Source organism: Nansenia antarctica (genome assembly GCF_963989245.1).
Source record: "Nansenia antarctica genome assembly, chromosome: 2".
Taxonomy (NCBI): Eukaryota; Metazoa; Chordata; class Actinopteri; order Argentiniformes; family Microstomatidae; genus Nansenia; species Nansenia antarctica.
The window spans coordinates 85354594-85382093 of record NC_137675.1 but is presented as its reverse complement, the minus strand read 5'-3'; the positions used below and the strand labels follow the sequence as shown (position 1 = coordinate 85382093).

The window sequence follows — 27500 nt, the reverse complement described above, 5'->3', positions numbered from 1 at the left end:
AGCAGAGGGAGAGGTAGAATGATGGAGAGAACAGAGGGAGATGTAGAATGATGGAGAGAGCAGAGGGAGAGGTAGAATGATGGAGAGAGCAGAGGGAGAGGTAGAATGATGGAGAGAACAGAGGGAGATGTAGAATGAAGGAGAGAGCAGAGGGAGAGGTAGAATGATGGAGAGAACAGAGGGAGAGGTAGAATGATGGAGAGAGCAGAGGGAGAGGTAGAATGATGGAGAGAACAGAGGGAGAGGTAGAATGATGGAGAGAACAGAGGGAGAGGTAGAATGATGGAGAGAGCAGAGGGAGAGGTAGAATGAAGGAGAGAGCAGAGGGAGAGGTAGAATGATGGAGAGAGTGGAGGGAGAGGTAGAATGATGGAGAGAGCGGAGGGAGAGGTAGAATGATGGAGAGAACAGAGGGAGAGGTAGAATGATGGAGAGAGCAGAGGGAGAGGTAGAATGATGGAGAGAGCAGAGGGAGAGGTAGAATGATGGAGAGAACGGAGGGAGAGGTAGAATGATGGAGAGAGCAGAGGGAGAGGTAGAATGATGGAGAGAGCAGAGGGAGAGGTAGAATGATGGAGAGAGCGGAGGGAGAGGTAGAATGATGGAGAGAGCAGAGGGAGAGGTAGAATGATGGAGAGAACGAAGGGAGAGGTAGAATGATGGAGAGAACGGAGGGAGAGGTAGAATGATGGAGAGAGCGGAGGGAGAGGTAGAATGATGGAGAGAACGGAGGGAGAGGTAGAATGATGGAGAGAGCAGAGGGAGAGGTAGAATGATGGAGAGAACGGAGGGAGAGGTAGAATGATGGAGAGAACGAAGGGAGAGGTAGAATGATGGAGAGAGCAGAGGGAGAGGTAGAATGATGGAGAGAACGGAGGGAGAGGTAGAATGATGGAGAGAGCGGAGGGAGAGGTAGAATGATGGAGAGAACGGAGGGAGAGGTAGAATGATGGAGAGAGTGGAGGGAGAGGTAGAATGATGGAGAGAGCAGAGGGAGAGGTAGAATGATGGAGAGAGCAGAGGGAGAGGTAGAATGATGGAGAGAACGGAGGGAGAGGTAGAATGATGGAGAGAACGACGGGAGAGGTAGAATGATGGAGAGAGCAGAGGGAGAGGTAGAATGATGGAGAGAACGGAGGGAGAGGTAGAATGATGGAGAGAGCAGAGGGAGAGGTAGAATGATGGAGAGAGCGGAGGGAGAGGTAGAATGATGGAGAGAGCGGAGGGAGAGGTAGAATGATGGAGAGAGCAGAGGGAGAGGTAGAATGATGGAGAGAACGGAGGGAGAGGTAGAATGATGGAGAGAGCAGAGGGAGAGGTAGAATGATGGAGAGAGCGGAGGGAGAGGTAGAATGATGGAGAGAGCGGAGGGAGAGGTAGAATGATGGAGAGAGCAGAGGGAGAGGTAGAATGATGGAGAGAACGAAGGGAGAGGTAGAATGATGGAGAGAGCAGAGGGAGAGGTAGAATGATGGAGAGAGCAGAGGGAGAGGTAGAATGATGGAGAGAGCAGAGGGAGAGGTAGAATGATGGAGAGAACGACGGGAGAGGTAGAATGATGGAGAGAGCAGAGGGAGAGGTAGAATGATGGAGAGAACGGAGGGAGAGGTAGAATGATGGAGAGAGCAGAGGGAGAGGTAGAATGATGGAGAGAGCGGAGGGAGAGGTAGAATGATGGAGAGAGCGGAGGGAGAGGTAGAATGATGGAGAGAGCGGAGGGAGAGGTAGAATGATGGAGAGAGTGGAGGGAGAGGTAGAATGATGGAGAGAACAGAGGGAGAGGTAGAATGATGGAGAGAGCAGAGGGAGAGGTAGAATGATGGAGAGAGCGGAGGGAGAGGTAGAATGATGGAGAGAGTGGAGGGAGAGGTAGAATGATGGAGAGAACAGAGGGAGAGGTAGAATGATGGAGAGAGCAGAGGGAGAGGTAGAATGATGGAGAGAGCAGAGGGAGAGGTAGAATGATGGAGAGAACGACGGGAGAGGTAGAATGATGGAGAGAGCAGAGGGAGAGGTAGAATGATGGAGAGAACGGAGGGAGAGGTAGAATGATGGAGAGAGCAGAGGGAGAGGTAGAATGATGGAGAGAGCGGAGGGAGAGGTAGAATGATGGAGAGAGCGGAGGGAGAGGTAGAATGATGGAGAGAGCAGAGGGAGAGGTAGAATGATGGAGAGAACGGAGGGAGAGGTAGAATGATGGAGAGAGCAGAGGGAGAGGTAGAATGATGGAGAGAGCGGAGGGAGAGGTAGAATGATGGAGAGAGCGGAGGGAGAGGTAGAATGATGGAGAGAGCAGAGGGAGAGGTAGAATGATGGAGAGAACGAAGGGAGAGGTAGAATGATGGAGAGAACGACGGGAGAGGTAGAATGATGGAGAGAGCAGAGGGAGAGGTAGAATGATGGAGAGAACGGAGGGAGAGGTAGAATGATGGAGAGAGCAGAGGGAGAGGTAGAATGATGGAGAGAGCGGAGGGAGAGGTAGAATGATGGAGAGAGCGGAGGGAGAGGTAGAATGATGGAGAGAGCGGAGGGAGAGGTAGAATGATGGAGAGAGTGGAGGGAGAGGTAGAATGATGGAGAGAACAGAGGGAGAGGTAGAATGATGGAGAGAGCAGAGGGAGAGGTAGAATGATGGAGAGAGCGGAGGGAGAGGTAGAATGATGGAGAGAGTGGAGGGAGAGGTAGAATGATGGAGAGAACAGAGGGAGAGGTAGAATGATGGAGAGAGCAGAGGGAGAGGTAGAATGATGGAGAGAGCAGAGGGAGAGGTAGAATGATGGAGAGAGTAGAGGGAGAGGTAGAATGATGGAGAGTATCGCCAGGTGATCCCATTCATGGACACCTTTCTGGATAAATACTAGATGATGATGATGATGATGATGGACGGAGAGTGTAATAAACATGTAATAAGCAGCCTATTACCCATAAGAGGGAGATGAAGGCACACACCATGCTACTAGGACTGCTTCCTGCCCGCGTGCGACAGTCAGATTACATTTACATGCAAATCACACACTGAATATATATAGAATATATATATACTGAAGCATGCATGTATGCTCTCCCTGCCACGTACGTAAGTCTCTCAGGATGGAAGCGTCAGCTTAAATGGCATATATAGTATATTATTATATTATGATTACATGCAGGGGGAGACACTTTCCATACGCTGGCTACGGGGTGAGGAGAGAGAAGGTGTTTCCACTTATCTGGGGGGATTATCATCATGAGACACGTCCATTCAGACGGCCTGGCAGGCTGAACACACACACATTTAGAACACACACACACATTTAGAACACAAACACACATTTAGAACACACACACATTTAGAACACACACACACACACACACACACATTTAGAACACACACACATTTAGAACACACACACACACACACACACAAACACACATTTAGAACACACACACATTTAGAACACACATGCACACACACACATTTAGAACACACACACACACACACACACACATTTAGAACACATACACACACACACACACACACACACACACACACACACACAGTAATTCATTTGAATGGAAAACACGTTCTTTTGGAGTAGTCAGACACACACAATGGAATCCAACTGCTACTCTCTGCAGTAACAGGCAGATGTTCTCTACAACAACAAACGTCAATCACACTCCATGTAATAATAATAACTGTATCATAACTGCATATAGCCCATAACTGTATACACCTCTAAACTATACAGTTAACTATACAATACTACCTCTGCACATACTGTATATATATATTACATAGTCACCTATCACTACCTATTCTGCCCTTATATCACTATTTGCACTTCTGGTTGGATACTAAACTGCATTTCGTTGTATAGTACTTGTTCTCTGCGATGACAGTAAAGTTTAATCTAATCTAATCTAACCTAATCTAAGAATAATGATATAGCTTGACTCTTAAGTGACCTCTCAACTTAGAAGCAACAACCTCAGCCATCCAGTACAACCCCTAGCTGTGATAACAACCCCAACCCCTAGCTGTGATTGGCTGGGAGGAGGAGGAGGCAGGAGGCAGGAGGAATCCTGGACCATAACAACCTTGTTATCTCCCTGGTTAGGGCCCCCACTGCACAGCCCTCCCCACAGGAGCCTCCCCGCGCTGGGCCGGACTCTCACACGTCCACTCCACATTCTGGAGGGTCCTGTGGTGTTGGGATGGGTCCTCTCTCTGTCCAGGTCAAACCACAGTCAGGGTGGGATGGGGGGGCCGGGCGGGTGGGGGTGGGTGGGGGGTAACATTCTAAACATTCACGTGGGATAAGCAGAGAGACCACTCAGACTGTAAACATAATGTGGTTTTTTGGGGAGGGAGGGGACGGGGCGGGGGGTAACATTGGAAACATCCATGTGGGATAGGCAGAGAGACCACTCAGACTGAGTAAACATAATGTTTTGGGGTTTTGGTTTTTTTTGGGGGGGGAGGAGTGGGTGGGGGGGTGTTAACATTGGGATGTTGTTGTTGTCGTTTTTTTAATTTAAAACCCGGGACAACGGGATTGGGTCACTCACACACAAAACCACACTGGAGACACTTGGGTTTGGAAACACATCCCTCATGTTGCCACCACACCACACATTCTGTAACAACAGACTCCTATCAACAGACTGTTGTCGTGGAATACAGAACCGGAATGAATATAATAAATCTGACGCGATGGCATCGACTCAGGCAATGTGATGATGGCAGTGGTTCCCTAATCTTCTGTTTTGCAGAGACAAGTCCCTCCAGATGCCTTCTGGGTATTCTTGCAACCTTGCCACATAAATAAAACATCACCACGTCTGGGTCTGTCATCAGCTGCCATGTCACAGGAACCGGTGGCAAAACCACACAACACAACATCGGGTTCCCGACTGACTGTGTTGAGAAACACCGTGGGGCTGTGGTGCTGGGGTCAGAGTGTGGGCACTCAATCAGGACAAGATGGATTCTGTTGGGGCGGTAAAAAATCTCCTCCGTAAACACGTCGGAAATGGCTTGACACGACACCACCAAAAAAAAACTGAAAAGGGGAACAGGGAATTGGGTTTTGCGGGGGTTGAAAATGCCTTGTTTAACCTGGAGCACAGAATCAAAAGTACACACACAACCGATGGAGCGCTCTCTCTCAGTCTCTACTATACGACATCAAGTGGAAAACACCAAACAAGATTACCCGGCTCAGTAGAGTATGAAACTCTCACTCAGGGGACGACAGCTCGGCGTTTTGGACCAGGCTCTCTGGTCTTCGTCGGGCCCGTGCGTCGGTTCGAACATAACACATTTTTAACCCCTACCACCCTCTGAGTTATTGACACGAAAAACCCACCTGTCAAAACAGCACCCGTACTGTATATAAAACACGAGGAACTCGAGAGTCGGCTTGAACTCGAAGAAGAGTTCAAGTTCATGTGAACCGTCAAAGCTTGTGACAGGGAGAGATCCTCTACGACTTGTGTAACCAGTGTAAACGAGTGCGTAACCCTTTAAAAAAGGAGAAGAAAACAACGACCATCAGACATACAGTACCCAAAGCGTGCGGATAGGTGCATTTACATGATTGGCCTCATGTACTGTAAATCCGTGTGAAGGCAGTCGTAGTTTGACAGGAACTGGAATTTGCATTGCGGTTCCCACCTGTGACATTCAGGTTCAGCCTGCCCTACAGCAAGGTTGAACACATTCAACGTGTGAAAGGAACCCGGTCCAGGATGCATTGTTTCCTTCTCTGAGGGGCGGTGTTGTTATTCCTGACGTTACAATGACGATACAATCGGCTGGTTAACACTAGTATACCCAGTACCCTATAGGCTGTAGTAACAGGCTTTTAACTGGGTCGTAGTTTAAGTTCTGTAGTAGCGAAAATGTCTGCCATCTCTAGGTTAGACAGTTCCTTCCTTCTTCTAGCATTGTAACTGCCAACGGCTTTCTTCTAGCATTGTAACAGCCAATGGCTTTCTTCTAGCATTGTAACTGGCCGTAGCATAGCTTACTCTTTCTTACAATGACTGATGGATAGAGATTAAAGGACTCACTTGCTTAGACAAATGTATTTGTTTTTTCAGTCGCTTTGGATAATAAAGGCCGTCTGCTAAAAGCCCAAAAATGTAAAATGTAAAGTACAGTGAGTCTATGTGTGTCGACAGGGCAGTCTCCTCTGATTGCCAGTGTTTCTATGCGTGTCGACAGCCTCAAAGCTCCCGTGTATGATTACCTTGTAGTTGTTACTGACCCGTATAATGACAAACTGTCACGAGGGAGGAGAGAAGGGGTTAAACCAACAGCCAGAGAGAGGGAGAGAGAGGGAGAGGGAGAGAGTGAGTGAGAGTGTGTGCGTAAACATTCCTGTGTGGCCAGTATGCTTGCACGTGTCGTGTGTGTGTGTGTGTCGTGTGTGTGTGCGTGTGTGTGTGTGTGTGTGTGTGTGTGTGTGTGTGTGTGTGTGTGTGTGTGTGTGCGTGTGTGTGTGTGTGTGTTAGCCTTTTTCAACAGGAATAGCTGAGATGGCATTGGGCTGAGTCAGAGAGAGCATGCAGCTCCAGCTGTTGCGCTGTGGGGTGTCCCCCCCCCCCTCCTGCCCCCCCCCCTCCCCCTGACTGGGGATGTCCCAACAGGTCTAATGAGGCCCTCTGCCCTGGGGGAGAGACGGGGGGGAGGGGGGGGGGGCAACATCACCTCACAGCTATGCTCACAGCTCCACCAAAGCTCTTAACCTCTTCTGGTGAAAGCCCTATTTGACTAATTTTTTCCGCCTGAAAAACCAGACCCAAACTAAACTGCTTAGAAGATCAGAAATGTGACGATCAGATGCAACAGCAGGATGCCGTTTGATAGGTGACACACTTGACTTAAGTCTTAAGGCCAATGCACACGGCGTGCGATTTTTGTTGCACGACAACATTCGATTTTGAAGTTTGAATGGAAGTCTATGAGAAAATCTCATCCCAATGCACACGGCCCCGATTTTAATCGCACCGCGAAAATTCGATTCCATTCGTTTTGAATGGGACAAAGCACACGGCGTGCGAGTTTTGTCGCACTGTCAAATTTTGCAAATTTTGTAAAGGTTTGTGGTGCGACGGATTATTGCATCACAATGGGACAATTGGGAAAACTTCAACTGGTCTATCTAAATTAATTGAGTCACTCATAACGGGGAGAGAGACTGGAGCATACATTTTACACGCGTCTTTCGGTCATAGACAGCTAGCTTGCTGAGCATCGACTAATTTTCCATAACGTAAAAAGGAGGCGGTTGGTTGTGGGACTACGAGATGCTGCAGTCTCACAATGAAATGAGAGTTCAACTTGGTCAACAGTTGAGGCTGTAGTGTACAGGAGGACCGCTAGTTCCAGGCAACTTACTTCAGGTTGAACAGACAGGAGTTTGACGTGGATCTGGGAGAGATTGGAGGCGGAGCGGAGACATTTCGGAGCTAGCATCAAAACACTAGTCTATGAACATCACCATCAGCCAGCCACTACACCTATATAGCCCACAGCTGCCACTATACACATTACTAGCTATACGAATTACTGCATGCATGATTTATTTCCATGTCATGCCACATAGCTACACGGCCCATCTCACATACAAGACGCCTATATTACATAATAATAACAATCGAGCATTTAGGCACTATATTGTAGCGTGAACGCAGGAACATTCGTCAGCCAGACGGACATATTGAGCCTCATCGGTTGCACGCAGTGCACCGCTCAGACCCCACGGGGGGGTCTCAAATACCCGGCGAGTTACGTGCCCTTTTAATTTACTATTCAGCCAATATGTCCAATGTTTGTCTTATTCATAGGCCTATGATTATTTGAATGAGATGAATTTGTACTACTGTATATTTATGATGATTAATTGAGATGCATGATCAGTTGTGGAAGTTGAGTCCTAGGGCGAATAGCTAGATGTTGGACGGTCTCCGTCCTCCGAATCTATGTCTGCCTGATCATCGCCCATAATAATAAAGTGGCTTTTATAATACACCTTTCTGGCTGTGTGTTTTGTGCGCTCCCTCTCCTGACATTTTACCAATACCCCTAAATCAGGGGACCCACATATTTTATCACAATATGTCCAGTTGTATCTTGTAGAAATTGTCGAAGCAAGGCAAGCAATATTGGTAGAGCCTATAGTAATCAGCCTGCCTGGTCCGACTACGTAACAATAAAGTAACAATTGAGAATGGAATGTTGTGGTGCGACAAAAATTGCACGCCGTGTGCATTGGGATGAGATTTTTTATGATTTTCTCATAGACTTCAATGGTGTGAGTTGAAAATGGAATTTTGCGGTGCGACAAAAATTGCATTGCACGCCGTGTGCATTGCAATCGAATGTTGTCGTGCAACAAAAATCGCACGCCGTGTGCATTGGCCTTTAAGGTTAAAACCTTTCAACGTTTGCAGGAAAAGTGCTTTACAAATAAAAGTTATTATTATTATTATTGTTATTATTATTATTATTAATTTATTTTTATTATATTCTTTTGTATTATTATTATTATTGTTCTTATTATTATTGTTCTTATTAGTCTTATTATTGTTCTTATTAGTCTTATTCTTATTGTTATTATTCTTATTCTTGTTGTTCTTGTTATTATTATTATTAATAATAATAATAATAATAATAATATTAATATTATTAAGCCGGACAGGCACATGATTGGTCCCAAATTCTGTTTTAATTTGATTATTAATTTATTATTGATCATTGATTTTGTTATCTCCTTGTCATGTGTGGTATGTTATTCTGAACTTTGGTTTTTAGGTGGATATGAGTCAAACAGCAGAAGAACAAGGCTCTGTGTTTCCTGGTGGACGTGTGTGAATGTAGAGCTCCTCACCCAGATGGAAACACAGGCCACCAACCGTGGTTGTTTGGCAATGAAAGAATTTAGTATCTTAACAAACTAGGTTTGTAGGTAGGTTCTCTACACCCAAGACCTGGGTATTTATCCATACCTGTTTCATCTTTGCTGGCTCTTCAGACATAAGGTTTAGGCCTGGGGTTGTATGAATTAAATTAGTTCGTTATACAAATAAAGTTAGATGAATATGGAACATGAAAATGAACAAACCGGTGTTTTCAGATGAGAGTCAACGATTGGAGGAAGGTGTAGAGTAGATGAATGCAGAGATAGATGAGAGAGAAGGAGAGAGAGAGAGGGAGAGGGAGAGGGTGAGGAGAGAGGGAGGGAGAGAGGGAGAGGGAGAGGAGAGAGAGAGGAGAGGGAGAGGGGGAGAGGGAGAGAGAAGGAGAGGGAGGGAGAGAGGGAGAGGGAGGGAGAGAGGGAGAGGGAGGGAGAGAGGGAGAGGGAGGGAGAGAAGGAGAGGGAGGGAGAGAGGGAGGGAGAGAGGGAGAGGGAGGGAGAGAGGGAGAGGGAGGGAGAGAGGGAGAGGGAGAGGAGAGAGAGAGGAGAGGGAGAGAGAGAGGAGAGGGAGAGGGGGAGAGGGAGGGAGAGAGGGAGAGGGAGGGAGAGAAGGAGAGGGAGGGAGAGAGGGAGAGGGAGGGAGAGGGAGGGAGAGAGGGAGAGGAGAGAGAGAGAGGGAGAGAGGGAGAGGGAGGGAGAGAGGGAGAGGGAGGGAGAGAGGGAGAGGGAGAGGAGAGAGAGAGGAGAGGGAGGGAGAGAGGGAGAGGCAGCCATTCAAGACTAGGCCACTGGCTGGCGGCCATGGTCCCTGGCTGTTACAGAGTGAGCTTTATCTCAACATAGTTAGACTTCCTTCCAACCCGTCCAGATTGGTGTTAAGATTTCCAACAACACAGCCCTCACGTGTTCCGTGGGGGGGGGGGGGGGGGGAAAGACATTCCTTGAATCCTTCAAGGACCCAGCACTGTTGACAAAATACCTCTGTCGTGTGTGAGCACCAGTGAAAATAGGGGCTAGCTAGGACTAAAGGGAAAATACTACTTCCTAACGAGTCCACTATTTTGCTTTTGCTCAAGTTTTAATTTGAGTAAATATTATTCGCGAGCACCTTCGAACGTGCTTGAAACCACATGACGTTAGTCAAGATAATCCAGACTGACTTTAAGTAGACAGCGCCGTTTTTTCAAATAGCGATAGTGTATTTTTATTTTTTTCATCCTTCATCCTAAAAGCTGTCAAAACTGACATGAGCAGATAATAAGGATTAAAGGGATTACAGTAGGGGGGCCTTGTAAGGAATGAAAATGCTCCTATTGGTGTAGAATACTACCTCCAATATTCTCTGCAATGAATAGGACTACAGTGGGTAGAGTTCATTTTCAGGGCAGTCTATTTTTCTATCTCTCTCTCATGACGTTCACATTGCCTTCACCTCCAGCCTTATAGGTCAGAGCATGCGTGTGGACAAACTGCTGTATAAGACATGTGTTCTTCTCAGAGTATGTGTGCATTAGATGTGTGCATTCTCTGTGTGTAGACTACTGTCTCTCTCTCTCACTCTCTCTCTCTCAAACACTATCCGTCTCTCCTCTCTCTCTCTCACTCTCTCCCCTCTCTCTCTCTCTCTCTCTCTCTCTCTCTCTCTCTCTCTCACACTCTCTCTCTCTCTCTCACTGTCTCCCCCCACCTCTCTCTCTCAAACACTATCTGTCTCCCCTCTCTCTCTCTCACTCTCTCTCTCTCAAACACTATCTGTCTCCCCTCTCTCTCTATCTCTAACTCTCTCCCCCCCCCCCTCTCTCTCCCCCCCCTCTCTCTCTCCCCTCCTGTTTTAATTTGCCTTCACATCTCTCCGACGACACTCCGGCAGCTACAAATCACCCCTCCTTCCCAAGGACGGAGGCTCTAAAGACACCAGAAGATTCTGTTGCTATGGCGCTCGCTCTCATACAAGAGGGAAGTGATGAATAGCAGGTGTCAACCTCTCTCCTCTCCTCCCCCCCCCCCACCCCCACCCCTCCCCCCTCCCAACTGCCACAGTTCGGCAGATTGCGCCGCACTGATTAAGGTCCCTGTGACACACGTGATCTGATTCATTTTGGTAGTTCCCGGCCCCGCTGTCGAAAACATTTGAAAGATTCCTTCCACACAACCATGTCAACAAGCTGGTGGGGCGCAGTGCTGCACTGTTAGGACGGAGCAGGGGGGAGGCCGGGGGAGGTAGAAAGCGGAGGATGGGCTCATTGTGACAGAGGTGGGACAGAGGTGTCCACGCCCCCACTCGCCCAGGGTCAGCGCTATCTTTTTTTTTCAAGCTTGTCTTTAATTTCCCCGGTGGAGGATTTTGACCCCAGAAACCAGGCGGGGGGGGGGGGGGGGGGGGGGGGGGGGGGGGGCCTGACCTCCTGGCCTATCAGTGGCTGGGAGAGCTCGGTTCCAGGTCGACCCCTAGCCCCTACGGCCCCCCTACGCCCCTAATCCACTCCTGTAGGCCTGAACGGATAGGATAGGCGGTAACACGATGGCGACACACACCCAACCCAGCCAATCAGATGACAGGATGAAGGTCACATCTATCCAATCCTCTTAGATCTACAGGGTGGCTGTACAAGTTTTTTTTCCAAAAACTTTTAATCTGGATTAGAACGATCCGGATAGTTTTTGTGTTGTTATCCAGGTTCAGAGCGAGTGGCTGATTCCCCCCCCCCCCCTATACTACTACTCCAAATCTGCCACATCAATCTGATCCTGGATAGCAAAAGCAAAAGAATCTAGATCATTCTCATCGACATCAAAAGGTTTGTAATACTGGGCACAGGAGCGACTAGAGGGCTCGGGGTCGATTTTTGCATTCAGCAATGAGAAGGTCAATGGACTACAATGTCAGAAAAGGTCATGAGTTCAAATCCCACCAGGGAACACCGCCGCTAGTGAGCCCTTGAGTACGGCACTTAGCCTTTTTAAATGATTCCAGGGAGACTACTGTCTCTGTCATCTCTAACTGGAAGTCGCTTGGCTAAACGGTTAACATGTAAAAAAAAAGAGGCAAAAAGGGTCACTAGGGCAAGAATAAAACTGGACTACACTACCCAGAATGCTTTGTTTTGGGGTCTGAGTTGAGGCCAGTTAAGGCAGGAGTCCTCCTCTCTCTCTCTCTCTCTCTCTCTCTCTCTCTCTCTCTCTCTCTCTCTCTCTCTCTCTCTCTCTCTCTCTCTCTCTCTCTCTCTCTCTCTCTCTCTCTCTCTCTCTCTCTCTCTCTCTCAGTATCAGAGCACAGCAAGGTCTGGGTGAGGCCTTTAGGGGGGGGGAGACCTTGGGTGGGGGGCTGGGGGGTGAGGCCTGGGGGAGAGAGACCTGGGGGGGAGAGACCTTGGGGGGGGGGCTGGGGGGTGAGGCCTGGGGGGAGAGACCTTGGGTGGGGGGCTTGGGAGTGAGGTCTGGGGGGGGAGACCTGAGGGGGGAGGCACGGGAGGGAAGGGAGGGTGTTGTCAGAGGTCCCGTGTGGAGAGAGGGGAGAGAGGGGAGAGAGGGGAGAGAGGGGAGAGAGGGGAGGGTGTGTTTGTTTTTGGTGAGCGCCTCGTGCTCCAGATAAGAGCAGCTCGTGGGATGGGTGAATGAGTGTCTCTGTAGGATACTATGTACACTGTACACACCAAACCTGGCTACTCCCATGTACTGTAGGATTACACAGGGTGGGGCGCTGTGTGTGTGTGTGTGTGTACGTGTGTGTGTGTGCGTGTCTGTGTAAAGATTTTATAAATACATTTTTATTATATTAGTTTAGCATGACTGCATGGAAGCATTTCCTTCACAGAGCTAGGTAAACATTTACATTTTGGGACATTTAGCAGACGCCTTTATCCAAAGCGACTTGCAACGAATACATTCGTCTATGTCAGTGAGTCATCCATCCTTCAGCCACGTAAAAAAAAACGAATCTATGCTAGGACCAAGGTGCCATTGGCAGTTACAATGCTAGAAGAAGAAAGAATTAGTTTATTTTTTTTACAAGGCTAAACACAGTGAGCTGGAGAGGAGGGGGGGGGGGGGGTAGGGGGGTTGTGGGTGGACTGTAGACAGACAAGAGGCCAGCTAAAGCCTCACCGTGATAAACATTCCTCGGCTTCAGATAGACTTGTAGAGAAGGAGGGAGGATAGTGAAGGTCAAAAACACTGACAGGAATTTGTTCAGCCTCTCAGCATGAGCATATTTCAGATTTCAAGATAAGCAATAGAATGTACTTCTGAATGAGAAGGTGTACAGGACAGGTGTTCCTAATAAAGTGTCCAGTGAGTGTATATAAGCTAAGGTGCATTTGGTAGTATTTGTATTTGGCTTTGGTGGTTCCGCTTCCTCCTGTGCCACTAGAAACCTGAGCTGTTGTGTTACTAGCGGGTGTGGATGTTTTTGAAAATATGTTAAAAGTATTATAGTAAAAAAAATACTAAACTACACCGCAGTCAAACGAGCTGTGAGAGGCCTGTCCCCCAAGGCGTTGCAGATGGTGAACACACGTAGCCAGGGTGTATTTGGTAGTATTTGTATTTGGCTTTGGTGGTTCTGGTTCCTCCCACAGTTCGTGTGTTACTAGTGGGTGTGGGACGCCTTTCTGAGGAAACAGAATAAACAGCTCTGACACCTGGTTGCCATCTGTTGTTGCCGTGTCCAGTTCACCGTGTCACTCTGAGTCAACTCAGTCGTTCTGGCTTGTCAGATTTACATTTGCATTCACATTGTTGACATTTATCCAAAGCGACTTACAACAAACACATTTGTCTAAATCATCTTTCCATCAGCCATCGTGAGAAAAAGTCATCTATGCTCGGGCCAGGGGACACTGGCAGTCAAAATACTAGAAGACGGATTATTATTTTTTTCATGTATTTTATTATTATTATTATTATTGCTATTATGATTATTATTGTTATGATTATGATTATTATTTACAGTAGAGAATCTCTACAGCGGGGTAGAGGGGACAAAGAGGTTTCAGGAGGGGCAGTTAAGGTGTTGCTGGCAGGAATCAAACCAGCTTCGACAAACCTCGGAGACAACCGACTGTGTGTTGAGATGGTAACCCATGACGACTCCCGCCGGAAGCTTCTAAATCCTGGAAATCTGAAGCCACGCCCCTCTACTGGGGGTCTGAAAGTAAAATTTCCCTCTTGACACCCCTCACTACAAATTGCTGACTGTGGACTTTCGACAACCGCTGTTGTATTTTTTGTATGTTTCAATAAACGTATTCATGAGATTGGGCGTTTGGGCATTTGGGAGTGTCATTATCAAAACAGTCAGCTGTCACACCACCATAAATCACCCGCATTACAGTTAGACGAAAACTGTACCCCACTAGGACAAAAACGCACGGGAAACCCCACCCCACACCCCCACCCCCCGCAAACCTCACCTCCGTACCCCGATAGCAAGCGGTGTGTGTGTGGGGACCACGGTAGGCCAAGGTCTCTCTGTGAGGAGGGAGGGTCCATATGCCAAGTGGCTAAAAATAAACGTGTGGTTTAGCGGGTTACCCCCATCTGCGAAGACACTTCCCCCTCACTTGTCATCGCTCAATCAACTCATTAAACCTTCTGGGTTCTGGAAATAGACGGGCGCTGGCTCGGAGGCCGGGAATGCTGGGAAGCCATTAAGCGTTTCGCTGAGACGGTTGACATTTACATAACGCCTTGCCTGCTCCTTTTAACGGCGAGCTCCACCTGTTCTTTATGACAGAGAGAGAGAGGGAGAAAGAGAGAGAAAGAGAGAGAGAGAGAGAGAGAGAGAGAGGCACCCGGGCACCCGGCTGGATTACATCAACGATTCCTTTAGCTCACTACACTCCTCCTCACTATCTCCCTCTCTCCCTCTCTCTTCCTCTCTCTCGCTTTCTTTCTCTCTCTCTCGATCGATATTCCTTCCTCTCTGTGACTTGACTCCTCTCCTCTCCCACTTTCTTTCTTTCTCTCTCCCTTCCTCTCACTATTCCTGTCCGTCTCTCCCCCCACCCCGCCTGCCCTTTTCCTCTCACACCCTTACACCCCTTCTCCCTCTTTCTTTCTCACCTTGTCCTTCCTTCTCTCACCTCTGCCCCCCCCCCCCTCCCCCTCCAGGGTAGTTGAAGCAGGGCCAGGGTCACCTCCCCCTCCCCCCCTCCAGGGTAGTTGAAGCAGGGTCAGGGTCACGCCCTCCACCCCCCCCCCCCCTCCAGGGTAGTTGAAGCAGGGCCAGGGTCACCTCCCCCACCCCCCCCCCCCTCCAGGGTAGTTAGGTAACCCCCCCCCCCCCCCCCCCCCAGGCCAGGGTCACAACGACCCGTGAAACCAGAACCTGTCAGGAGAGACAGCAGATGGATCAGGCAGAGCGGAGCAGAGATAATCCATCAAAGGCATCCCTGGGACTCCTCGTCAACACACACACACACACACACACACACACACACACACACACACACTCCCTGGGACTGCTTGTCACCATCTCTCACACACACACACACTCCCTCCCTCCCCTCCATCTGTGGGATATTCACGACATACCCGCACACACACACACACACACACTCTCACACACACTCCATGGGACTGCTCGTCACCATCTCTCACTCACACACATACAAACACACACACACACACACACACGCACGCACGCACACACGCACACACACACCTAAACTCTCCCTCCATCTACGCTGTGGGCTAATCACGACATACCCGCACCCGCACACACACACACACACACACACACACACACACACACACACACACTTCCATCTCTATATCCCTGATCCCCAGATTGTCTTTGTGGTAAACCCTCTGCAGCAGACAAACGCAGGACGATGAGCCCATCCCTCCAGAGAATCACCTGGGTCAAAGTGACCCCCCTCTCTCTACCCACAGGAACGCTCTCTCTCTCTCTCTCTCTCTACCCCCCATCCCCACCAGCAGCAGCAGCAGCAGAGAAACCCTATCACAAGATCATCAACCAGCAAAGACCGTTAAAAGGTTAAAACACAGAGGACATCACTTCTTGCTCAATAAACATCACACTTTGGAGCGCTAAAAAGTTTAAGTGTCCACGCGCTTTCAGATTCATTTAGATGGGCTTAAATCACAGGGTTATTACAACACACCCGAGGGACGCATTCTGCCCCCACCAAGACAAGCAATCGCAGTTATCCATTAACGAGGCGTGGAGGAGGAGGAGGAGACTGGGTGAAATGTGACTGTGTCAAGCTGGAGCGGTTAGCAGTTAGCGTCAAGCTAATCAGGGAGACTGTGTCAAGCTGGAACAGTTAGTGTCGAGCTAATCAGGGGAGGCTGGCGAAGGTAAATGTAACCCCCACTAACAGGCTAGCACCCCCACTAACAGGCTAGCCCCCCCAGCTAACAGGCTAGCACCCCCACTAACAGGCTAGCTCCCCCACTACAGTTTGCGTCGAGCTAATCAGGGGAGGCTGGCTGGCGGAGGTAGAAATGAGGAGGACGGAATTAGAAATGGTATCAGACACGTTGCTCGGTCCCGTTCCGTGTCATAATGAGCTTGTCCTCCGATTTCTACCTCCACCGGCCTCCGCGGGAGCTGATGGGCTTGCTAGCAGCCTTTTGCTCAATAGCCCCTAGGCCTATATACAGTAGGGTGAATCTCAATACTCTAAAATAGCAGCCTTTTACTGGTAAATGGTAAATGGACTGCACTTATATAGCACCTTTATTCAAAGCGCTTTACGACGGCCTCTCATTCACCCATTCACACACACATTCACACACCAATGGCGGCAAGCTACCATGCAAGGCGCCGGCCCGCTCACTGGGAGCAATTTGGGGTTCAGTGTCTTGCCCAAGGACACTTTGACATGTGGCCAGCCGGGGCTCGAACCGCCAACCTGCCAACCTTGCGATCATTAGACGGTGGCGCTACCTCCTGCGCCACAGCCGCCCCTACTTACTCTACAGCGCTATATACAGTAGGGTGAATCTCAATACTCTAAAATAGCAGCCTTTTACTCTACAGCCCTATATGCAGTAGGGTGAATCTCAATACTCAATAAAACGGTTTCCTCTCCCCATCCCCCGTCTCTCCTTTGTGCTGACAGAGATAAGGTTTTAGGGAGACAGGTCTTTCTCCATTTCCTCTGCCAAAAATGTAAATGTAATGTGAATGATGTCAAAAGAAGATAGCCTGGCAGTAGGCCTCGCCTCCCACTGGTCCACCTGCCCAAGATCTGCACAGACGAAGGATACAGAGACAAAGAAAAGAGATCCCTTCCAACCTCCAACCTCAGCCCCGTAGCCTAGCTCTCCATGGTGGTCCTTGCATTCAACAACGCAGGCTAGCACCCCCAGCTAACAGGCTAGCACCCCCACTAACAGGCTAGCCCAGGCTAGCATCCCCAGCTAACAGGCTAACACACCCACTAACAGGCTACATTTACATTTACATTTTTGGCATTTAGCAGACGCCTTATTCCAAAGCGACTTACAATCAATACATTTGAATACTAAGCATGTGAATCAGCAGTCCACCATTCGTTGCAGGAAGAGTACTCTAGCTCGGGCCCGGGGCCACTGATAGAAGGAAAAACCTTCTCCCTATTATCGCCTTCTACTAAAACTTTTTTTTTTTTTTTATATTACTGGAGAAACTGAGAAACAGTACAAGGGGGCAATAGAAGTTCTTAGGGACACAGTAGAGGGGAAAGCGGGTGTCTTTAGGAGACGTAGTGGTGAGGGTCAGAAGATGTCTCAGGAGGAGCAGTTAAGATGTAACCTGAAGAGATGGGTCTTCAGTCTACGACGGAAGATGGGTAGTGACTCTGCCGTTCCGACAGCCGTGGGGAGCTCATTCCACCAGCGGGGAGCCAGTGTTGTGAAGAGACGTGATCGGGCAGCCCGACTGCTGTGTAGAGGAGGTGGGGCCAGTCGTCCAGCCGAGGTGGAGGAGCGGAGTGAGCGGGCAGGGGTTTGGGGGGTTACCATTTCCTTCAGGTAGGCAGGGGCTGTCCCTTTAGCTGCCTGGTATGCAAGCACCAGGGTCTTGAATCTGATGCGAGCTGCTATCGGGAGCCAGTGCAGGGTGCGAAGGAGAGGGGTGACATGCGAGTATTTGGGGAGGTTGAATACCAGCCGGGCAGCAGCATTCTGGATGAGCTGCAGAGGTCTAATGGCTGAAGCGGGGAGCCCAGCCAGGAGTACATTGCAGTAATCCAGGCGGGAGATGACCAGTGCCTGGGTCAAGAGTTGCGCTGCCTCTCTGGTAAGGAATGGTCGTATCCTTCTGATGTTGTAGAGGAAGAATCTGCAGGAGCGAGCCGTTGCTGCAATGTTCTCCGTACAGGATAGTCGGTTATCCAGGATCACTCCAAGGTTCTTGGCTGTCAGGGAGGGGGTTACAGTAGAGTTCTCCACTGTGATGGAGAAGTCTTGGAGAGGGCAGGCTTTCCCGGGGATGAAGAGGAGCTCGGTCTTGTTAAGATTGAGCTTGAGATGGTGGTCAGCCATCCAAGTTTAAATGTCAGCGAGACATGCTGAGATACGGGTTGCCACGTGTACATCAGACGGGGGGAAGGACAGGAAGAGTTGAGTGTCGTCTGCGTAGCTGTGGTAGGAGAGCCCATGTGAAGAGATTACCGAGCCAAGAGACTTGGTGTAGAGGGAGAAGAGTAGGGGCCCTAGGACGGAACCCTGGGGAACTCCAGTGGAGAGGGTTCGTGGAGAAGATAGCGATTCTCTCCAGGTCACCTGGTAGGAGCGGCCCGCCAGGTAGGAAGAAAACCAGGAGTGTGCGGTGCCAGAGATGCCCAGGTCTGAGAGGATGGAGAGAAGGATCTGGTGATTGACTGTGTCGAAGGCAGCAGACAGGTCAAGGGGAATGAGAACAGAGGAGAGGGAGGAAGCTTGGGCAGAGTGGAGGGCTTCCGTGACAGCAAGGAGCGCAGTCTCAGTGGAATGCCCAGCCTTGAAGCCGGATTGGTGGGGGTCTAAGTGATCCATCTTCCGGAGATAGTCAGTCAGTTGTTTAGATGCCGCGCGTTCAAGGGTTTTGGAAGGGAAGGAGAGAAGGGATACAGGTCTGTAATTGTGGACAGATGATGGGTCAAGGGTAGGTTTCTTGAGGAGAGGCTTGACTCTGGCTATTTTGAAGGCCGCTGGGACAGATCCAGTGGATAGGGAGGAGTTGATTAGGGTGGTAAGGTAAGGAAGGATATCGGCGGAAATGGATTGGAGCCTGTTAAGGATGTCGGCGGAAATGGATTGGAGCCTGTTAGCTGTTACCCAGCTAACAGGCTAGCACCCCCAGCTAAAAGGCTAGCACAGGCTAGCACCCCAGCTAAAAGGCTAGCACAGGCTAGCACAGGCTAGCACCCCCAGCTAACAGACTAGCACAGGCTAGCACCCCCAGCTAACAGGCTAGAACCCCCACTAACAGGCTAGCACCCCCCAGCTAACAGGCTATCCCAGGTTAGCACCCCCACTAACAGGCTAGCCCAGGCTAGAACCCCCACTAACAGGCTAGCACCCCCATTAACAGGCTAGCCCAGACTAGCACCCCCAGCTAACAGGCTAGCCCAGGCTAGCACCTCCAGCTAACAGGCTAGCCCAGGCTAGAATCCCCAGTAACAGGTTAGCACCCTGGCTAACAGGCACCCTGTGCACTTGTGTACTATTGGAAATGCCTTGTGTTGCCGCAGGCTAAATGACTCAGCTGTGCCGTGCTCAGAGGGGTCAGGGGTCAGATGGTCATCAGGCTTAACCCCACTGTGGCCCCTTCAGCCATACGACATGTGACCCAGAGACATGACACACAGGTGACCACTCTGACATTACGTTTACATTTTAGACATTTAGAAGACCCCCCCCCCCCTTTATCCAAAGCTACTTAAGTAAGAGTAAGTAAGTAAGTAAGAGTGACTCATCTAAATCATCTGTCATCGTAAGAAAAAGTAATCTATGCTAGGACCCCGGGGCCATTGGCAGTCACCGTACTAGAAGGAAGAAAGCGTGTTTATGTGACGCAAATGAACACCAGCCCAGCTCATGATGAGTGGGTAGATTCTGTAGGTGGATTGTTGATGAGGTATCTGTCATAATGGCTTTTTGAGAACATTGGGTTTTAGTCCCCAAGGCTGTGATTATTTGGACAGTGTTATGTCAACAATGACACAGAGGAAGCCTGAGTCGAGAATAAGCTCCATGTCTTTAAATATTTAGTACTGCATGTAAAGGGATGGGGAAAGGAACAGCTTCACAGAAGGTTGAAACCATCTGTCTAGGACAACACCCTGCACTGTGCACTGGAACCGTACGGTCAACGTGTTTGGAACTGAGCTGATACGATTATGGGTGTAGGTAATTCATGGGAAACACTGATTATCTATCTACCTGTGGCACCCATACGATTCAGCGCTATCGATAACAGCGCAAATACCACCCCCCCCCCCCGCGCGCCGCTTCTGATGTGAGAAATGGAAAAGTTAAGAAACCTCAACTTCATATTAAAGTCGAATCTACCCTCATCAATAAACTAGACCAGACAAGCAATGAGGAAATAAATAATAGACAAGTGTATATTTTCAAGCTTTTTAATACAAACTTAATAAACTATCAGTCCCTCTTAACATGTAAGACACTGACTCCAAATACTTTGTTATACCGTTTTTTTTTTATCAAGTATTGCACAATGTAGGTACAAAATTAATATACGATTACATTTTGTCCATAATATAGCAAAAATCGTTAAACTCTTAACAGAAAATACAACTCTTATGTTTTTCAAAAAAGCAAATATCCTTAAATCCCACCACTACGGAATATTCTGTACACAATCTTTAGAATAGTCGATGTTTTGTTTTTTTAAAGATGGATTCATTTTTACAATTTCAATAAAAAAAGAAAAGAACATAACGTTGCTGCAGCCATCACGGATCACTGGAGTAGTAAAAAGATATAAATGCAATACCATGTCGTAGAAACAATATATACTCTGATATTTTACAAACTCTGTACTAAATTAAATTATACAATTAGAAAAAAGACCAGGAAATCCCACTTATTAATGCCAATTCCTTGGAAAATTGGCGGTGTCCAGTTATGTCTTAAATACTGAAAGAGGCCATGACTTAGTGTGTATTTTTTTTTTCTTCTTCTTCTTCTTCTCTTTATATCTTAAAACAGTCACGTAAAAAATAATTTTGTGCTTGGTTGGCAAAAGAAATAACAATGATGCATGTCGAAGTTTAGGTAACCAAGCTTGGACATCTTGTACTACAAGCTTCATCGTAAAAAAAATAAGATATAACTCAAGGGGGCAAAGTAATTCACCCTCGGGCTTTCATGCTCTTAGACTTGGTACACTGAGGTCTTATAGTCCACAAGTCACTTTTCCTATTTTTTAACTTGGGTTGTGTTTTCCATTTTTTCTTCGTTTTTCAATTTTCCAAAATACTCGTTTTGCGGTTTTTCTTCCCCCCCCTCGTTGTCACATATCTCTGGTCGTTTCATGTGTGTAGCACTGTAGCAGTAGTAGTAGTATCTCGGTGTACTAGTTGGCCATCACTGGCTGGAATTGCTGGTTAGAATACTGTATGTTGTTCAAGCTGAAATTCAAGCCGTCCATGAGGGACTTGTCGTTGAGGCCTCCGTAGGCCGCGAACACGTCGAAGGCGTTGCTGTACTGCAGCGGGCTGAGGCTGAGCGAGCTGTCCCCGGGGAAGAGGGCGCTCGGGGACCCCTGGCTCTGGAGGTTGGGGAACACAAACTCCTTGGCGTTGGGGGAGAGGGCGGAGGCCTTCTGGTGCTGCTGCTGCTGCGTGGTGCCCAGGCCCAGCCCGTACAGAGAGTGCATGGAGGTGGAGATGGCTTTCTGCTTCAGGAGGGTGTTCACATTCAGGCCCAGGTTGGTTGGGGAGGCGCGAGACACCTTGTTGCCGCCGGCGACGCCGACGCTGCCGCCACCGCCGTTGTTGTTGTTGCCGCCGCCGTTACCGTTGCCGCCGTTACCGTTGTTGTTGTTGCGGCCGCTGGACTTCATTTTGGTGGAGCCGAACTTGGTGGCGGCGAAGGTGGCGGTGGTGAAGGTGAGGGGCTGGCTGGAGCGAGGCATGAAGGTGGGGCTGACGGCGGCCGAGTGGCCGAAGGGGGGGGAGGGGGAGCTGGAGGTCGGGGAGGGCCCCACCACGGGCTCGCTGATGGGCATGAAGACCTGCGCCTCGGGGTTAAAACTGTTCTTGATCTCCTTGTCCAGCTCCAGGCCGCCGACGCCGCCGACGCTCTCGTTGCTGTCGTCCACGTAGAGCACCTTGACGGGGCCCTTCTCCCCGATCTGGTAGGACACCTCGAAGGGGTCGATCCACACGCTGAGGTCCTGGGGCAGGTTGTTGCGGACGTCCTCGATGTCCAGCCCGCTCTCTTTGGCCGCCTTCTCCACCACGGGGTCCACCTTCTCCCCCACGTGGATGCACCTGAATCCTGAGCCCTTGTATGGCTTGTCGGGGTACCAGTGGCCCTCGTACTTCTGCTTCAGCTGCCTCTCCAGCTCCTCGCCGAAGATGTTGACCCGTCGTCTCGGCAGCTTGTTGTACAGGTAGGAGATGATGAAGTTGAGGGCTACTTGGATTTCAAGCTGCATAGCTTAGCTGCTGACGTGAACCCCGGGGGTGAGTAGAAAAGGTGTCGGTTCTAGGCTGCGTCCCGCGGGTGGGTTCTGCTTATCCGTGGTGCCACAGGTGCTTTTCCCAGGCAGATCTGTTGGGGTCGGGTCGGGTCTGCGCCAGGCAAAGGAACTAGAGCTTAGTGAAACTGGTTTGAAAAAAAAAAATGATGAGCGAAAAAAAAGTGCTGGTTGTAGAACTGGCGTCCTTCCACAGGTTAATGATCCTTTTTCCTGAAAGGAATTGAAGAGATCACCTTAGCATATCACTCAGGCACAACATTAGCATATCACTCAGGCAGAGACGACAACAATGCAAACACAACAATAATGCTTGTCAATTTAGAGGTAAATTATTTGCCTCGAGCATTTGAAAGGTGAATGTATTTAAATGATTCGGATGCATTTGACAATGACTCATGATTGCAAGTCTATGGGAGGGCTTAGCCATCTACTCAAAATAAAGTAAACCCATTAAAGACCAGTTAGTATATTCACTCATTTGTTTTCTTGTGTAACATTTCGTTAATTCAGTGCTTCCATAACCCTATTAGTAGCAAAAGTTCTACTTGGCCGGCGATAAGATTACTACTGCAGACTGTATTACAGGAGTGTAATAGAATGCCCTTTAAACGTTAACCCCTGCACTGTCTGTCGTACGACGGAATTATTTCCTGGCAATTCATTTTGATGAGCAGAATATGCACAACAACCGTCATAAATGACGACAGAAAACGTTCAAAAAACATAGGCTACGGTTACTTTTAATCATTTCTCTCGGTGCAATTGTCAGAATACATTTTAAACTTGGGACTTAATTGGAGAGCAAGATAGGCGGAGGATATGGCGACTTGTGACAATTAGAAAATAAATAAGCTACACAATCCAAAACATCTCGCAGCTCCAAATCACCAACGCAAAGGGGATGTTAGGATTGTTTTATTATGTAGTTTATAGGCTATCATTGCTATTGTGTTTTATTGATTACAATTGTTCTATTAATATGTTGATGCTGTGTGGATATGTTAAAGCACTTTGAGCTGCAACGTTTGCAGGAAAAGTGCTACACAAATAAAGGTGATAATAGAGAGTCAGAGCGCTGGTTAGACGACAGGCACTAGGAGTCGTGTTCCATAATAAGCCTGCTGGGCTGCTGCTGGATCAACACCGTGTCTCCCTCCGACCCAGGTTGGTACACTCGGACACACAACTGCAAAGACATTTACAGATCAGTAACATGACGGCAACACCAGTCCAGTGACCGAGAAGTTGGATGAAAAATGAGACGGCAGATGTGTTGCGGCTCTCTCTCCACGTCCTCTGGCTATTTATGAGGCTGACTGACTGGCTGACTGACTGACTGGCTGACTGACTGGCTGACTGACCGGCTGCAATAACGTAGAGATGTGGCGCAAGGGGGCAAGTCGCTTTGGTGGGTCTATTAATTATAGGGTCTATTATAGGAACCGTATCGAGATAAAACGGCTTAACAAACATAAACTAGACGAGAACGTTTTTCGGAACAAGCTATAGGACATACGGTGAATACATATGGTGAATTCAATGACTACACACAATATGCAATGAGAAGGTAGAAGTCCCAATGTCCCAACTTGTAGAGACAATGTTCCCGGCGTAATGCCAGAGATACGACCTTGCTGGTGATCGCCTCGGACCAACGGACTGATCAACTAGCCTACTTGTGATTGATTCATTCCTTCGTTCCGACGTGGAGGAGAAGTAGCCCTCACAAGCGATTTTCAACGGGATTCAAACTATTTCCCACATCATCATATATCGTCGCAAGCCGTCTCCTTAACTAGTGCTAGTAAATAGGCTTGATGGTCCACACACACACACACACGCGCACACGCACGCGCACACGCACGCACACACGCACACACGCACGCACAGTTATAGTAGACTACCCCTCCCTAACTTCGGGGACTGACGCAGCAAATCAGCCTGATGATTAAAACGCTCTGCGAAATCATCTGGAAAAGCGACATGACAGGAGGCAAAGCAGCAATAGCTGAATAACGAACTGGCAGGTTACACACAACACAGACATGAAGAGGGAGGATAGATGAAATACTTACTTTTTTTTCTTACAAAATAAAGATTCTCAGTAGTTCTCGAAGTACCGTTAGTTAGTGCAAATAGAAAAAGTGTCTATATAAATACTTTCTTCACATACAATATATTATTAACATTTAAAAAAAGAAAAAATGGAAGAAAAAAAAAGTATTCCAGTACGTGTAGATGTCGGAGGATTATCGTTTTTTTTTTTTTGCTTTAGTTTCTAAGTTGTAGGTCTTTTTTGCGTTGTTTCCCCCTTTCAGCAGGCTTTTGCAGAGCACCTCCCGACTACCTGGGAGTTTTACAACTTCGTCCCCGTCGCTGTCACGCGCCTGTATTTATAGCCTTCCTCCGCCGTGGGCACGAGGGGGGCGGTGATGCGGTTTCAGAGGTCAAAACAATGCGAACCCCACATCGGCGTCTGTGTTTGGTCAGAACGGGGAGTCCAACCCTCTAGAATTGTATCAACTCGCGACGCTATTGGTTGTCTCACTCCGTCAATCAAATGCATATATGATCCCATGGAATTGAAGGGACGCCCATAACAAGAACGTTTGCGTCACACACATTACCTAGGTCTGCCCGGACGGCAACGACCAAAAATATCCTTGGTTGTAAAAGTCTTATGACTTGTTATATTATTATTTGCATGTCAGTTAGTCTTGTATTCTTTTTTTTAAGCGAACGTTTGTGTGACAGAAACATTGGCGGATGGCTCACACCACCACACAAGCCTACTTCACCCCTGGCACCATAGCCTAGTGAATGTTTATAATGTCTTATAATAACCAAGGCTGCTTTAAATACCGCACACGTTTGATATCTGAGATATCCTGAAACGTTTGCGAATATAATCCCCGAGGTATGTTATAACGGAGGCATCAAACAGAGCAGGAATGAGTCACAGCTGCTAGGGAAATGCTCCAAAGCTCATTTGTATTGGCTGCAGATTTTCATAGTAAAGGGGAGAGAAAGAAAGACGTTTTTGGTCAGAGGGAATTATAGCTTTCATAATATGATTATTATGCTTGCGTCAAATAATAAGACGTTTGCAATTTCCATTGACTCTCCTGCTCGTCCTGTCGAGAAGGAGATTCCCAAAGCGGAACGATACAGGCTGCGTTCGTAGATTCGCTCTGGGATTCTGAGCAGCACTCCATGGAATGCCTCTCGTCCAATGAAAAGACTTGGTCCATTTATGACGTCGAACCCAGTGTGGTGCTCCGGAGCTCTCGGAGCGAGTTTACGAACACAGCCCACAGTTGGAAGCGGAGAGGGGCGGAGTTGAACTCTATCGAGAAAACACAAGCGCTGATTGGTTTAAAACGGGGCAGGAGCCCTGTGGTGATTGGCCCGCCCGTATCTAAGGTGCTGATGTAGACACGCGCGTCATCGCTAGGTGAGCAGCAGGACTGGGGGATTTAAAGGGATGCTTCAGCCTGTTTTCATGTTTAGCTGAAATATCATCTTACTTAGTTGTCCCCATATGCCAGTAGTGAAAGCTTCTCCAGTTCTCCTCTTTCCCACCGAAGCACAGGCTAACAGTTTTGTTGTTGTTGTTGTTGTATATTAGGATCCCCATTAGCTAATGCCATGACGTCAGCTAGTCTTCCTGGGGTCTGACACAACAATCACATTAGAACAAGTATCAATATAATACACATACAGACAATTATAAACATTATATACATACAGACATCACATTGCTTACAAATATCCATAACAAAGAAGAAAGAAAAAAAGAAAGAAATACAGCAATCAGCAAACAAGATGAATCATCTACTGTTTGTTTGTAGAGTTAATTGTATTAAGTGCTCTTTTATTGTTCTCTTAAAAGTGCCTCTAGAATTAGTTTTAATAACATGCCTATTAGGTAAAGAGTTCCATCCGGTAATGGCTCTGTAAATGACAGTAGATTTGAGGAGGTTTGTCCTAGGTGTAGGTGGTAAGAGATACCCTGAACTGGCCTGTCTGGTCAGATAGTTATGTTCACTTCTGGTGTACACTAATTGGTCAGAAAAATACGTAGCAGTGCCCTCTCCAATAGACAGGATTCAGATCTTAAGTAATACCAGTAATTAAGTACCAAGCTCCGGACCTGGGGTGATGGGGCCTTTTCAGCCGCTTTACAACGGCCTTTCATTCACCCATTCACACACACATTCACACACGAATGGTGGCAAGCTACCATGCAAGGCGCCGGCCCGCTCACTGGGAGAAATTTGGGGTTCAGTGTCTTGCCCAAGGACACTTCGACATGTGGCCAGCCGGGGCTCGAACCACTGATCTGCCAACCTTCAAAAAAATACATTGCTTTTGTTCTACTACTACTCCTCTCCACATTGAACCAGACCATACGTAATGTTGTTCATAATGCTGAACCTCACCAGGGGTCTCAGGACCACGAGTGGTGGGTGTCACTAACTCCATCGCACGTGTTAAGGCCTTGGTTTTGAAACACCAATACCGCCCACACACCTTACATTCCATACATTCAATTCTATCCATTCTATTGCATTCCATCCATTCTATTCTGTTCTATGTAAACAATACGCATAATAATAATAATAACCTTTATTTCTATAGCAGTTTTTCTGCAAACGTTGCAGCTCGCAGGATGTGTCCTCTCTTAACTATCCCACTTCACACAGAGCTTTGTTCGCCCTCGTCATCAGACCACTTGTTGTTGGTGTAACAGACCAGGTTGCAGTTGGCTACTAGCAGTAGGGCTTAACCGGGACTTTTAAACATTCTTCAAACGCTTAGGTCTGCCAAGCATTAGCCAAAGCACGGTCACATGCAGCTGTGAGAGCTGTGGATGTGTGTGAAGGATCCAGAGAGGGGGGGGGGGTGGAGGACGTCCCTGGGTAAAT

At 48.2% G+C, this 27500-nt stretch overlaps 2 protein-coding genes across 2 annotated transcripts in view; both read right to left on the bottom strand.

Moving 5' to 3' along the window:
* Positions 1–20981: 20981 nt before the first annotated feature.
* LOC308151281 (protein Tob1-like) lies at positions 20982–24914 on the bottom strand. The gene is made up of 2 exons (XM_080524119.1): positions 24648–24914; positions 20982–22782 (listed from the first exon to the last, which is right to left on the bottom strand). The coding sequence occupies exon 2, from the start codon at positions 22525–22527 to the stop codon at positions 21442–21444; it is 1086 nt and encodes a 361-aa protein (XP_080380245.1). The 5' UTR covers positions 22528–22782; positions 24648–24914; the 3' UTR covers positions 20982–21441.
* Positions 23666–27500, bottom strand: part of LOC308150791 (pre-mRNA-processing factor 40 homolog A-like) — a gene marked incomplete at both ends in the record, with an annotated part of 9972 nt that continues 6137 nt past the window's right edge. The window contains one exon of the mRNA XM_080523587.1: positions 23666–23758. Coding sequence (XP_080379713.1) covers positions 23666–23758 — 93 coding nt within the window. The remainder of the gene's footprint in view (positions 23759–27500) is intronic.